Here is a 12,991-nt window from a genome sequence, read left to right on the forward strand (position 1 = left end):
TCAAAATAACCAAAACTTATAGAATAAAATTTTTGTGTAGTTTCTCTAAATTTCAAACGTAGAAAGACTTCCATATAAAGAAGTTTGTTTAATAGATGAGTAATTTCTAACAAGTACTTCATAATAGATATTGAACTGTTGGTTGTGTGTAGAGCCACTTATGTATCCCTTGGAGGATAAACTGTATCAATCTAGGGATATTATTACCAGCAATAGATATCGAACTGGGTTGTGTGTAGAGCCACTTATGTATCCCTTGGAGTAGGGACGTGCAAAATAACCAAAAAAGTGGGTCGAACTATGAACCGAATCGAACCGCCCCATAAAATAACCAGTTTTTAAAAACTAATTCATGAACCGAACCGGTTTTTAAAGAACCAGTTCATGAATCGAACCGGTTTTTAGAACCGGTTTAAGAACCGAACCGGTTTTTAGAACCGGTTTAATAACCGAACCGAATCGAACCATTTTCAAATCAAACCAAATTAATTTTTATAACTTTATTTTTTATTTTTTTATTTTTTATTTTTTCAAAAGAGGGTCGACCCGAACTGGTTCCGAACCACTTTCAAACCGATTCCGAACCACTTTCGAACCGAACCAGTTTTGAACCGAACCGAACTACTTCCGAACCGAACCATTTAAACCAATTCGGTTCGGTTTTTCAAAAAATTCGGTTCAGTTCGACCCATGCACATCCCTACCTTGGAGGATAAAGTATATCAATCTAGGAATACTCTTAGTAACAATAGTATAGACCAAGGCTCTATTAGAGTTTCTTAGGTGCTACATAGATATTCTGTAATGAGCGAATGTGTTTGGCTATGATGGCTCTACATTTCAGCAAAATAACAGTTCATAAAAATGAATAGTATAGATGCGTCCATTCAATGGAAGAATGGGATATTTAGAGGGGAAAGGAGACTCTTGAGAGAGAGAATGAAAAGTGAGGGCCAGAGCTATAGCTACCAAAAGTGATGGGAATGACATGTTTTTGGAGCTAAATTAATCAAGAGATAAAAATTCAATCATTTTGTCATATCCCCGTTCTTGTTGATTGCATTAAAATTTGACATAGTTTCAAGTGGGCGTTTGATAGAAGAAATCTTTTTTTTTTATTAGAAAAAAATAATTATTAAGAATATGGTAAAAAAATGAGTTTGGTAGGAAAGTTTAAAAAAAATTATTTAGTAAATCAAAATATTACCGAAAAAATTAATTAAAATATAGGTGGGAAAATATGATTTTAGTTTGCTGAATAATTTTTCCCAACATCAGGGTCATTTTGGTCTTCTTGTTTAAATTTTCACAACAACCCTTTTTGGATTTCCCCAGTTTTATTCAACAATATTTTTTACACACAAAAAACAAATACTAATATTTTTTACACACAAAAAACAAATACTGGGACAATAAATTTTCTAGCAATTTTTTTAAAATCTGGTACCAAATATTGACATATAAAATTACCACTTCCATTTGTCTAGGTATCTTTAACTAAAACTTGTACCAAATAGGCAAATACAGTATATATTTTGTCCAGGGGAAATATTGCTGTTGATCACTTTTCTTTTAACATACATAATTACATCACCAGTTTTTCTTTGTTCAATATTTATTGTGATTAAATATAATATTATTATGTTTAAATAGCTATAAATATATTGACTGAAAAAATATTGACTGGTATTATAATTTTATACATGATATGTTTTACTATCTTTTAAATTTCAATTTTTTCATGTATATCAAGGGATATATATTATTTTGTATTTGATGTTAGATTATGATATTTTCATTATAATAATATACAAAATAGCATTAATTCATATTTTTATTAACTAAAATTAACTAAAGTTTGTATGATTTAAGTTTTTGTTTGAAGATATGTTTTATATAATTATTGTTTGGAAAATCCTTAAAAAATTTGAATTTAATTTTTTTTATTGGAAAGAGATAAATAATATTTTGAAAATAATAAAATTTATTCTTACAAAAAAAATGTTTTTTTATAATTGTCTTTAAACCATTGTTACAAAATATTTATTCTTACAAAAAAAATCCTTTTCTTTTGAAGTTTCAATATTGTCTTGAAACCATTGTTATAATTGTGTGTTATCCATGTGGCAGAAACGCGCTGAAAAAAATAAAAAATAAAAAATAAAAAATAAGAACTTGGAATACTCTTAAATGATCACTTGTTTGTTCTGCTTTGCATGCTACCATGCCTATAATTGTCCCTTTAATTTTGGAGGCTCTACTTTCTAGTATGTAGAGATCTTTAGATGACACACAGCTCACCTTCACCCTTTTGCCGTTTTCTGATTGAAGCACCGAAGAAAGTAACAAGTTAAAGTTCTCATGTCCACATCATGGGCATTTGCAATATGCATGCCATATGTCTCTTTGTTACTTTACTCTCCCACTCCTAGGAAAGCAAGTTAGATGTCTGTGTTAAGGGAATAATAGGTGGAATGTCTCTATTGCGCGAGAGGGATTATTCATGTTCATGATGCGTAATGCACTACACAGCCACAGGGCTTGCTTTTTGTGTGCTTCAACAGGTAGTGAGCACAGGAACATGGTTGCTGGTGGAATGAGTGGGACCTCTATTAACTCCATTCTACCAATAAGATCATATTTGTAGTTTGCGAGAATATTTTCAATTTTCGACTGAATTTTCGATATATTTTTCATTCACAATGTGACACGTGTCTTACTTTTTTATCAAATCACTCTCTCGCACGTTTCACATATTGTGAGTGAAAGATGAACTGAAAATTCAATGCATCCATAACACTGAAGAAATTTCAAAGTTTCCGGGTTAGGTCACATTTTTTAGAATTTCATTCCTATATGTCTCAACCGAAAATATCATGAATACCAACAAAAAGATAATTATGAATGAAGTTGTATACATTTAATCAAATGTCGCAGAACGACTCACATTCTTGATTAACAATTTAGTATAGGTTACGCATTTATTTTTTGAAGTAAAATGACATTTTAAATTAGGTCCCTGATCCTCAATTCTGCCAACTTGGTTCAGGATACTCCTTGATTATAATTTTAAAGATTTTATTAATAAATCAATTATTAGTTGTTATGACTGAAACCCACGAGTAAAGCCCATCCGAAAACTAGAAGTTGGCCCAACAAAATAAAATAACCTAAGAGAAAAAGCCTCATGATTTAAGTACACCAGATTCAGCCTCTGTGTTTGTTCATGTAGACATACCGATCCATATATGAGACGAGACGATGTTGGCATTGGGACAGAATAGCGCATTTATCATGGGGGCACATGTGAAATAACAATAACAAGTCCGTCAAATTACAAATAGAAGTTGTAGAAAAAAATGGTCCAGAAACCTTGTGCATGCTAACATGTTAAACCAGAAATTCAACAACACATGCAAATTGCTAAACAAACAAGATAATAATGTAAAATAATAAACCCCAATCAAATATTATAATTAACAGCATCAGATAATTCAATTGATATTAGGGAAATAAAATTTAATTGATATTACCAAAAAAACATTTGTTATTAGGGGCATAAAATCAATTGAATATGACAAACAACTCTGATGACCATGAAACAGATTTCCGGCCTGAGGCTAACTTATCATCCAAGATTTGAGAAACTGAGTATATGAAACTTCTTTAACTTGGGTCTTAAATTGATATTTAGAGCAAGAAAGACAACCGAGGAATGAGAATGTTTCCCTTGGAAATGAAAAAATAATAAGCCTATAAATGCTAAGAAAGTAAGAATGCTTCCACAAAAATTCCTCTATAATTTGTGTATTCCAAAAGTTTTGTTAATAAAGATATTTGATCCTATATAATATAGGAGGATTTAAAACAAAACAAGAACCTGATTCCAACATAGCGTTGTTTAAGCACTAGTCTTCATCACCACCTCTCTTCTTGGGTTTGCGGTATTTTTCCTCAATGACTTTTGCCATGAACAAGGCAGTGTCAGCTAGCTTCATGATGTTAGGAACTTGATAATTCTGAGCCACGTAAACCCCACAGACTGTTCCTGCTATGAAAGAGAAGCAACTCCTGATTATACCCATAGATGCTTGAGTGCCTGCTATAGTTTCAGCTATTGAGAGATTGCTCTAGCAAGAACCACTGTCAGAAAAAAGCAAAAGCATTTGGTTAAAATCATATGAGAAGTGTTTTTATAGTTTCTGTGTGGTTGACCATTAGTTGGAAAAAGTTTCTTTTATTGGCATATAATATAGGACACCAGTAATGATAGAATTTTTGAGATCAATAATGCATGAATGTGAAAAGTGCCTGTAACTTTTAATCTTAACGGTTGCTTGGCAAAGAAGAGAGCTGGTTCAGAACTGTTCAAATTTAAACTAGTAAATCTATATAAATTTGATTTGAAACCAAATTTCTGCTGATTTTTTTTGAACTAACCTTTTATTTCAAAGATTTAATACTGTATCCAGCTATAGCAATTTGTTGTTTTGATGTGGACTTAAGTTGTAAATGGGATTATTAAATAATTAAAAATTAAAAGTGTGCTGCATTTAACAAAACAAAAAGACTATTAGATTGAGAAAAAACTAAATGAAATTTCCAGCAAGCTATGGTATGATTTGTCAAAATTGAAACATGGAAACTAAAAACCACCATAAGATAACAACCATAAATGGTTCAAATCCATACGATTTTATACATAATTTAGAAAACATTAGGATAAAGGGTCCCAACCCAAATCAGTTCTTCTAATCTATTATTCACAAAAATTGTGAATAGAACACTTATCTATAGGTCGCAGGAATGGCGCATAGCATACTGCGTATCATAGTTAAAAAGTAGCTCATATTATATACAAAATACGATATACCTAATACAATTAAAAAAGAGAACCATATACAAACAGAACTGCTAATACATATGAAATACTAAGGTAACATTTAAATATATCTAATAAAACTCAATGAGTGGGTCTCGGGCCTCTTACCATAAACACACAGAAGGACAATTATATCTGAATTCTAGAAACATATAGAAAGAAGGAAAATTATGTCTCAATTCTAGAGAATTCTTGGGAGATATAAAACCAAATTAAAATTAACAACACATTAACATAGAATCCCATAGTATAGTCCAAGGGAAAAAGCAAACATAAAGCAATACACTACAGCCCAGGCGCCAGAACAGAGATGCAATCACACAGTGACACAGGCAATCCATATACAAGGGGACACCCAAATAACCAAACCAAGAAAAAAGAAGAGAAACCAGAAGAGTGAAGAGGGTTGAGGAAGCAAGAGAAAAGTACAGAAGATAACATAGCAAGTAGAACCGTCAATATGGGTTAGCACACCCCACTCAACCTTAGTCCATGTGTGCAAGGGGGAAAAGGCCACAAAAAAACAAAAGCCAATAGGGCCAAAAGCCCACAGGACCATGTGGGCTATGGCCAGCCCAAGAAATTTAAAAAAATAAAATTAGTCTTATTCTCAAATGATATCAACATAAAATGAAATTTGGAATTTTCAAAATTGCAATGTAATCAAAAGTAGCAAATAAAATGCCTCGTTCTCATCTATATGAGTCAATTAAAACTTATAGTATAACAAGTCTCCCTATAAAGTTGCTCAAGGCTAGGGTCAACAATTGACGGGAATACAAAGTGGAACCACGTGAGATGATATCAACAGGTACGAGATAAACATAAAATGTAAATAAATATAGTCCATGTTAACATTATTCAAATTTAGTCATCTGTTCATCTGCAGAAATCAATATTACATAGCCTCTAGTCTGAACAATTTATTGTTCTTAACAAATGTTATTCATACTTCTGAACAATTTTTCATATCAAACCCTATTTTGTCTAGCATCTTCAGTTCTACATGTAGCATCTAAGGCAGAGACCGAATTACACAATAGCCTTTGAAAATATAAATATCATATCTTAAAAGGGAAGTTACAAAGACAGAAAGATTCTATGAATATCTCCAGCCAATCTTAAATTTTATAAGCGCTTTATTTTTCTGTAACCTATGCCAAAAATCCAAGAACTAATTCTCATGTGCTTAGCACCAATATCCTTTTTTTTTTCTTCAGCATTCTAAGTTTTCTTTCACTAATAAAATTCTGTGCATGTGTTCTGGTTCCTGCTTGGCCTACGTGTTAACATGGGTTCTGAGAACCAACATCATTTCAGAAAGTTCACGATGGTTATTACTTAATTGGATACGATAAACTCATCCATCACTGAGCCAAATTATCAAGGCCCTAAAGAAGATAATCAAAGATTAAGGTCCTAAATAAATTACATTAGATCAAATTTTAAAGCCTTGGTCCAATTTTAAGCTTGTATAATGTGGAAAGAATGTTCCCTGCTCAGCACAAATGATGACGATTGGTTTGAAATGTTGTAACCTCACAAAAATCCTACATCACCTGCCTTACTGGTTTCGTTTGTCTCAGCTACTGTGTTTGCAAATCTTTGGTGGAGAAAGGTACATGATTACCAATATTTATATTGAAATTGAGAAACCTCTATGCTTAACATAGTTAAAATTGTTTCCAACGTATCTTCGTTATTTTGTCTTGCTAGAATTTTCTTCTCGGAACATGAGTTTAAACTCTAATCTGTATAAAGTATAAACTTCTAGATACTGAATCATAAAAGATCATTGGCATTCCATAATTCATTTAGGTTCCATCCTTTTTCTCTTTTTACTTCTTGCTGTCCTATTCTTTAGAAGAAAAAACCATGAACAAGGTTCTTACATGCTGCTTTTTAACATTATCACAAAAGACGTACAATATGAAGAGTGGTAAGCTGGTAGCTTTCCCAGTTGAGAATTGGTCTGGTTCTGAAGTTTAACTGAAATACGTGGGAACTGGCATCACATCTTCACTTAAGATTCCAAAGTGTGCCGGGAACCCATTAGTAATTCCATATGAACCACTTACCAGTCCAATTACCAGTTCAGTTTTCACTTTTTTAGTGTATCAAATCAAAGCAGAAACATAAATTTAAAAGCTTAGCTTCATGGAAAATAACAGAGTAGCATTAATTTAAAACCCAAAATTCATTCTTGCCCCAAAATGAGCCTTCAGATAAGAGAACTTAAAAAGGAAATCAAACTGTAACAGATATTACAAGATCAATACATAGGCAGCATAAAATTCGTAGAAAATGATGATTACATATGAAGCAAAATACCCATTTACATTCCTTCTCATCTCTTCAATTAATTTGAAGTAAAAGACAAATTATAATGAAAGAAAAAATCAAGAGAGAAAATGTGATAGATACGATACCAGTCCTCAATAACGATGTTGTTCTTGATTATCGGAGTGGAACCTCTTTGCTTTTGCTGCTTACCCTATCAACCTCGTGTCGGCTTCTTCAGCAGCAACAGACGCAAGGAGCTTCGAATCTGCTAGCGATTGAAGGAGCACGTAGCTCTGCGAGAGAGTGAATGACGAAAATTGGGAAATAAGGGATTAGGGTTCGTGCTTGAGGAAGAAAATTGAGATTAAATTGAAAAGAGATACCAATTTTTATTTTTAATTTTCGTAAAATCACGTTACTGTTTGCTGACCTACAGTGAAGTATCAAAATATAAATTCAAATATGCTATGAGGGGGTGTTTGGTTGGAGGATTATATTGAGATAGATGGATATTTGTGAAGTGGAATAATTGGATGCTTTTGTTTGGTTTAAACATTTGGAATATATGGCTACCTAAATGATTATTCTACCGAAACAATTTGCATAGGTATCTGTTTAAGAAACCCAGCTAAATAATCCCTCTTGATACATGGTGTTATGGACTAGAGGAAGACCCATAGTTGCGGAAAGCCTGAATAGCTCAAGCCCACAGGTAAGCACGATAAATAGGAGCTAAAGACCACAGGTATGAAGAGCTCTCTGACCCTATTTTATGCAATCACGACAGTGCACACACACACCCCTCAGGCTAAGGCCGTCATATAGTGCGTTGTGATTCGCTGTCCTCAAGGTACCTAATTCATAGGTATCTAGAGAGAAGCACTTAAATCCTAGATCAATCATCCAATCTCAATTGGACACATCTGCCTCAGGCAGAACATTGACGTCGTCTGTGGGAAACTTCTTTCCCATAATCAAACGTTCTAGAAAGCCAATTAAGGAAATGGTGAGGGTTACGAGGAGTGGTCTCCGACAACCTTCAATGTCAAATTCTGGGAACCTGCAAGTTCCTCCTCCCATTAGGGAAGATCCAGAAGAACAGGGTCAGCAGATGCCACAGATCCCAGATCCAGATGTTGTGCACGTTAGTGATGTGCACTCAGATTCGGCATCAACTCTGGCGGTTAATCCAGATGCACCGTACGTACAAGGGTTACAACCTATTGAAGATCCAAACGCGGTAGCCCCAAACCCACGGGTGACGGATTTAGCCATGGCAGCTGTTCTTCGAAGGATGGAGGAGTTGGAACAGCGAAATGAGCTGCAGCGACGAGCGGATGCAAGACAGATCCGGGAACCGGAAGCTCGGCTATGGCGGGTTACCAACCCAGATCCCGCGCGAGCCATCACGCAGGTCATGACAGACCTACGGATCGCAAACCCACAGCAGGACAACTAGGAACAAATTCGTCGTCCAACAAGGACTAACGCTGGCTGACCTCTACAAACTGCGGCCAACACGAATACCAATCAACAACCACGGCATCCTGAAGGCCGAGGTAATCCGGGTCATCACCAGCAACCTCGGCACGAAGAGAGGCGGGATGTACAGGATAAGGTGCGGTTGGCCGAGATCCCCCACCCCCACCGTCAAGGACCTATTGTCCGAAATCCGGATGACGTAACCGGGGTATATCAGAGGAAGTATAACAGGGGGCAATATAACGACAGTCCTTTTGCGGATGAGATCGTAGAAGCTCCATATCCGGAAAATTTGAATTTATCCGAGCTGATCAAGTATGACGGAACGCAGGATCCTCAAGTACACTTAGATGCCTTTGACAGATGTATATCAAAGGGATAGAAGAACCCTTGATCACGAGGCTTTTTGCAACCACGCTAACTGGGGCGGCCCAGGCGTGGTTTTCGTCGTTACCAGCTGGGTCTATCGGATCCTTTGAAGAATTTGGTGGCTGGTTTTTACTCAACTTTGCCACCAGTAAGAAGCAGCCGAAATCAGAATTTGCGTTAGGGAAGATTAAGCAACAACCCGGTGAAACATTACAAAAATACCTGGACCGGTTCAAATTGGCCGCCTTGCAGGTACCCGGGTTATCCGAGAACGTTCACTTACATTTAGTAATAGCCGGGCTGCATGGAACATCACAGTTAGCTAAGTCAATATATAAAGAGCCACCTCGGACCTTGGTTGAGTTCAACACGCGCTTTAAGAAGTACCTGGAGCTTGAACAGATGGAACTAGAAAATGTCGACCAAAGACATCAACCTGGTCAGGGAGAAAAGCTCGGAGGTCGAAGAGCAAATGACCTTCGAGGAAAAAGACAAGATGACAGGTTCCAGGTGATGGGGAGATTTGACAAATATGCCCCTTTAAATTCTCCCCGGTCGCAAATCTGGCGTGAGGTCGCCTCAACAGATATGAAGAAGGTGGAAAGACCTCGGCCATTGCAGAACCCAGCTGGGTTAGATCAGTCCCGATACTGTGCATTCCATGACGGGCCGGGTCACACCACTGATGAGTGCTAGGACCTCAGAGACGCAATTGAGAAGTATGTTAGGGAGGGGAAGCTGTGACAGTATTTGATCCGGACTCAAGGATGGAGAAACAGAAAGAGGAGAGGTGGTCGGCTTATGAGCCCCCCCAAAGATAAGAAGTTCAGAGAGGAAGGTCGGAATAAGAAGCTGGCCATGGAGGATGACGAGTTCCAGGAGCCGGAATTCGAATGTAATGTGATCAGCGGAGCTTTTGGTGGCGGGGGTGACACGATGAACGCCCGACGCAAATACTTGAGGGAGGTGCTCTCAATAAGGGAACGCCCCAAGTTTAAAGAAGAAGAACCAGAGCCGCCGTTGTTATATTTCACAAAGAAGGAGCTGGAGGATGTAATGCCAAGGCATGTTGATGGGTTGGTGATTACAGGAACGCTGGTCAACTGCAGAGTTAAGAAGATTTTTCTAGACAATGGAAGCTGCGCTGATATAATTTTATGGCAGGCATTCAAAAAAATGAATTTGGATGAGGAAGATTTGAAGCCATGTAACACGGCTTTAATGGCATTTAATGGTTGCAACACCACCCCTAGGGGGTATATTGACCTCAGACTAACTCTGGGGACTAAGGACGCGTACAAATCCGAAAGGGTGAGGTTCATCGTAGCCGATTTCCCTTCAGAGTACAATGTGATTTTGGGAAGACCTACCATCCACGATCGGGACATGTTAGTCTCAACCAAGCATCAAAAACTCAAGATGGTTGGTAAGCAGGGTACGGTGCTCACCATAGCAGGGGACCAAAAGGAGTCTCGAGATTGCTACTTCAAGTCGGTACGAATGGTGGATAAGGATCCTGAAGTTATAGCTGTGATCAAGCAGAACGGCCATAAACCCTCAAAGCAGAGCTTCGTTCATATGGTGGAGTTAGATATGAGGGACGATGCCCAGATGCCAAGGTCAGAGCCCGATGGAGAGCTAGAAGAGATAACTGTAGGTGAGTAGGGGCAGACTGCGAAGATCGGCAAAGGGTTAACGGGTGAAGAGAAAGCCCAGCTCGCCGCCTGTCTAAGGAGCAGTAGTGACATTTTTGCTTGGAAGTCTTCAGAAATTCCTGGGGTAGAACCTGCCTTTTGTTGCCACAAGTTAGCCGTTTACCCCGGTGCAAAATCGGTGGCCCAGAAGAAGAGAAAGCTCAGCTGGGAACGTCGACAAGTATTGGAGGATCACGTGAAGGAATTGTTGGAGGCAGGATTCATCCGGGAAATACAATACACAACCTGGTTATCTAACGTAGTCATGGTTAAAAAGCCAAGTGGAAAATGGAGGGTATGCACTGACTACACAGACCTAAATAAGGTATGCCCCAAGGATGCATACTCGATGCCTAACATAGATCAATTGGTTGATAGCTCATCCGGGTTCCGAATGTTGTCTTTCATGGACGCTTACTCAGGGTATAATCAAATTCCGTTATGAAAGAAACTGACCTTGAAGGTCGAGGCATGTGAGAGGGAAAAACAAAAATTTTCTAGTGGAATAACACATACCATATCAAGAAACATGCTTTAGGGCATGGATGTTACCTTGTTTGCTTTCCAAAACTGGAGGATGATCAAGGTGAGGCTTGAAGATGCAAGCCCTCTAATGTTGATCCACACCACCCTTTGTCAAGACGGAAGAACTCTTCTTCAAGGCCACCAACGAAAACACCAATGGAGGCAAGCTATGCGCCCAATGTGTGGCGCATAAGAGGCTAGGTCAAGGTGTTTAGAAGAGTGAATATTCAGCAAGAATAGACACAAAAGTGGCGCATGGTTTTCTTTGAAAAAGGCTAGGTTATTTCGAAACTCTCTTAAGAAAAACCTCACAAAAGGAACCCACAAGGAGATGAGAGAATGAGTTAATTAAAAATTTGATTTTCTTCACTCAAATAAGGCCCTATATATAGCGCACACTAGGGGGATAAGTGGAGTTGTTGCAAAATTCAAATCTTGTCAACAACCTCCTCTCACATCCTCATGATATCAAGTGAATATCTCAACAAGAATCTGACTCAACAACCATCATATGGCCAGCCATATGGTGCGCCCCACATGGCCTCATAACAGTCCAAATACGTTGAGAAGTTGCATTCAAACTTGAACCAACTGTCTCACTTATTCTCTCAACAAACCAAATCTGACTTGAGCTCATTTGGTTGATCCTATGACCATCATCAGATACCTAAATCAGCGCCCCATATCCTCACTAGAAGATTCTCAAAGATCTCCTCTTGATATTTGGGATTTGTTCCAACAAGATCTTATCTTTTCCTTTTGTTATGAAACAACTTTTCATAGCCAATTCAAATTCGAATTCAAACATTTGAATTCAAACGTTCAAATATTTAAATTATAAATTCAAATTAAAATTCCAAATTCAAATTCAAATTTCAAATTCAAAATTCAAATTCAAAATTCAAAATTCAAAATTCAAAATTCAAAATTTCAAATTTCAAATTTCAAATTTCAAATTTCAAATTTCAAATTTCAAATTCAAAATTCGAATTTCAAAATTCAAATTCAAAATTCAAATTTCAAATTTCAAATTCAAAATTCAAAATTTAAACATTTGATAATTAATTTAACTAATTAAATTAATTAGTAATGTCTTGGACCATCCAAGCTCATTAACTAACCATGCGCCCTTTTTTCCTTTTGGTGGGCTTCCAAACTTCTTCTTGGGCTAACAACCATTATTAGGCCCAATACCTTTAATGCTATATTGTCATGACAAAAAGGTGTTAGTGTGTGACCCATTAGGCCCAACATAGCCACTGACATAAATGGGCTTGGGCCCAATAAGCCCACAACCCATCTAATGACAACACAGAGCACTAGCAATGCTTTGTTGCCCTAGAGCTAGTTAGGTTAATGACATAATCATCCTATTACACATATTTGGTTGCCGTATGTATTTCCTTTCGTCTCGGTTACCTTCCCATAAAACCTAGGGTAAGGAAACGTATCAACCCTTGCGGTTTAGGGTAAGCTTTATTCGAAATAGGGAATCTTCAATTTACTGACTCTAAAGGCAGATCATCTCATGATCTCTTTTACTATGCATAGATTCCCGAGTCCCTGTAAATGTCATCCCGATTTCTCCGGTTTACAGATAACTTAATCTCTCACAGAGATCTGACGAATTCCTTCAGCTTATCACCCTAGCCCTGTGCTCTTTCAGGACAAGCCCAACAGTATACCTATGAGTCTCCATGTTTCAGGCAGACGAGGTATACAGTCAAAGCATGCCTTCTAGAACACAGTCTAGGTA

At 37.1% G+C, this 12,991-nt stretch overlaps 2 protein-coding genes across 2 annotated transcripts; one reads left to right on the plus strand and one right to left on the minus strand.

Annotated features, from left to right (window-relative positions):
* Positions 1–3,640: 3,640 nt before the first annotated feature.
* LOC133315526 (uncharacterized) lies at positions 3,641–7,564 on the minus strand. Its single transcript, XM_061517159.1, has 2 exons — positions 7,312–7,564; positions 3,641–4,143 (listed from the first exon to the last, which is right to left on the minus strand). Exon 2 carries the CDS (start codon positions 4,083–4,085, stop codon positions 3,909–3,911), a length of 177 nt encoding a protein of 58 aa, XP_061373143.1. The 5' UTR covers positions 4,086–4,143; positions 7,312–7,564; the 3' UTR covers positions 3,641–3,908.
* A 1,446-nt stretch (positions 7,565–9,010) lies between these two features.
* On the plus strand, positions 9,011–9,712 carry LOC133315517 (uncharacterized). Its single transcript, XM_061517151.1, has one exon. It carries the CDS (start codon positions 9,011–9,013, stop codon positions 9,710–9,712), a length of 702 nt encoding a protein of 233 aa, XP_061373135.1.
* Positions 9,713–12,991: the final 3,279 nt, after the last annotated feature.

The sequence above is a fragment of the Gastrolobium bilobum genome, unplaced genomic scaffold (genome assembly GCF_033153095.1).
Source record: "Gastrolobium bilobum isolate Gb01-03AN ecotype WA unplaced genomic scaffold, APGP_CSIRO_Gbil_v1 utg2933, whole genome shotgun sequence".
NCBI lineage: Eukaryota > Viridiplantae > Streptophyta > Magnoliopsida > Fabales > Fabaceae > Gastrolobium > Gastrolobium bilobum.

Excerpts from the sequence above, each read along its gene's own strand:
- LOC133315526 (XM_061517159.1), bottom strand. The coding sequence starts at position 4,085 with ATGGGTATAATCAGGAGTTGCTTCTCTTTCATAGCAGGAACAGTCTGT.
- LOC133315517 (XM_061517151.1), top strand. The coding sequence starts at position 9,011 with ATGTATATCAAAGGGATAGAAGAACCCTTGATCACGAGGCTTTTTGCA.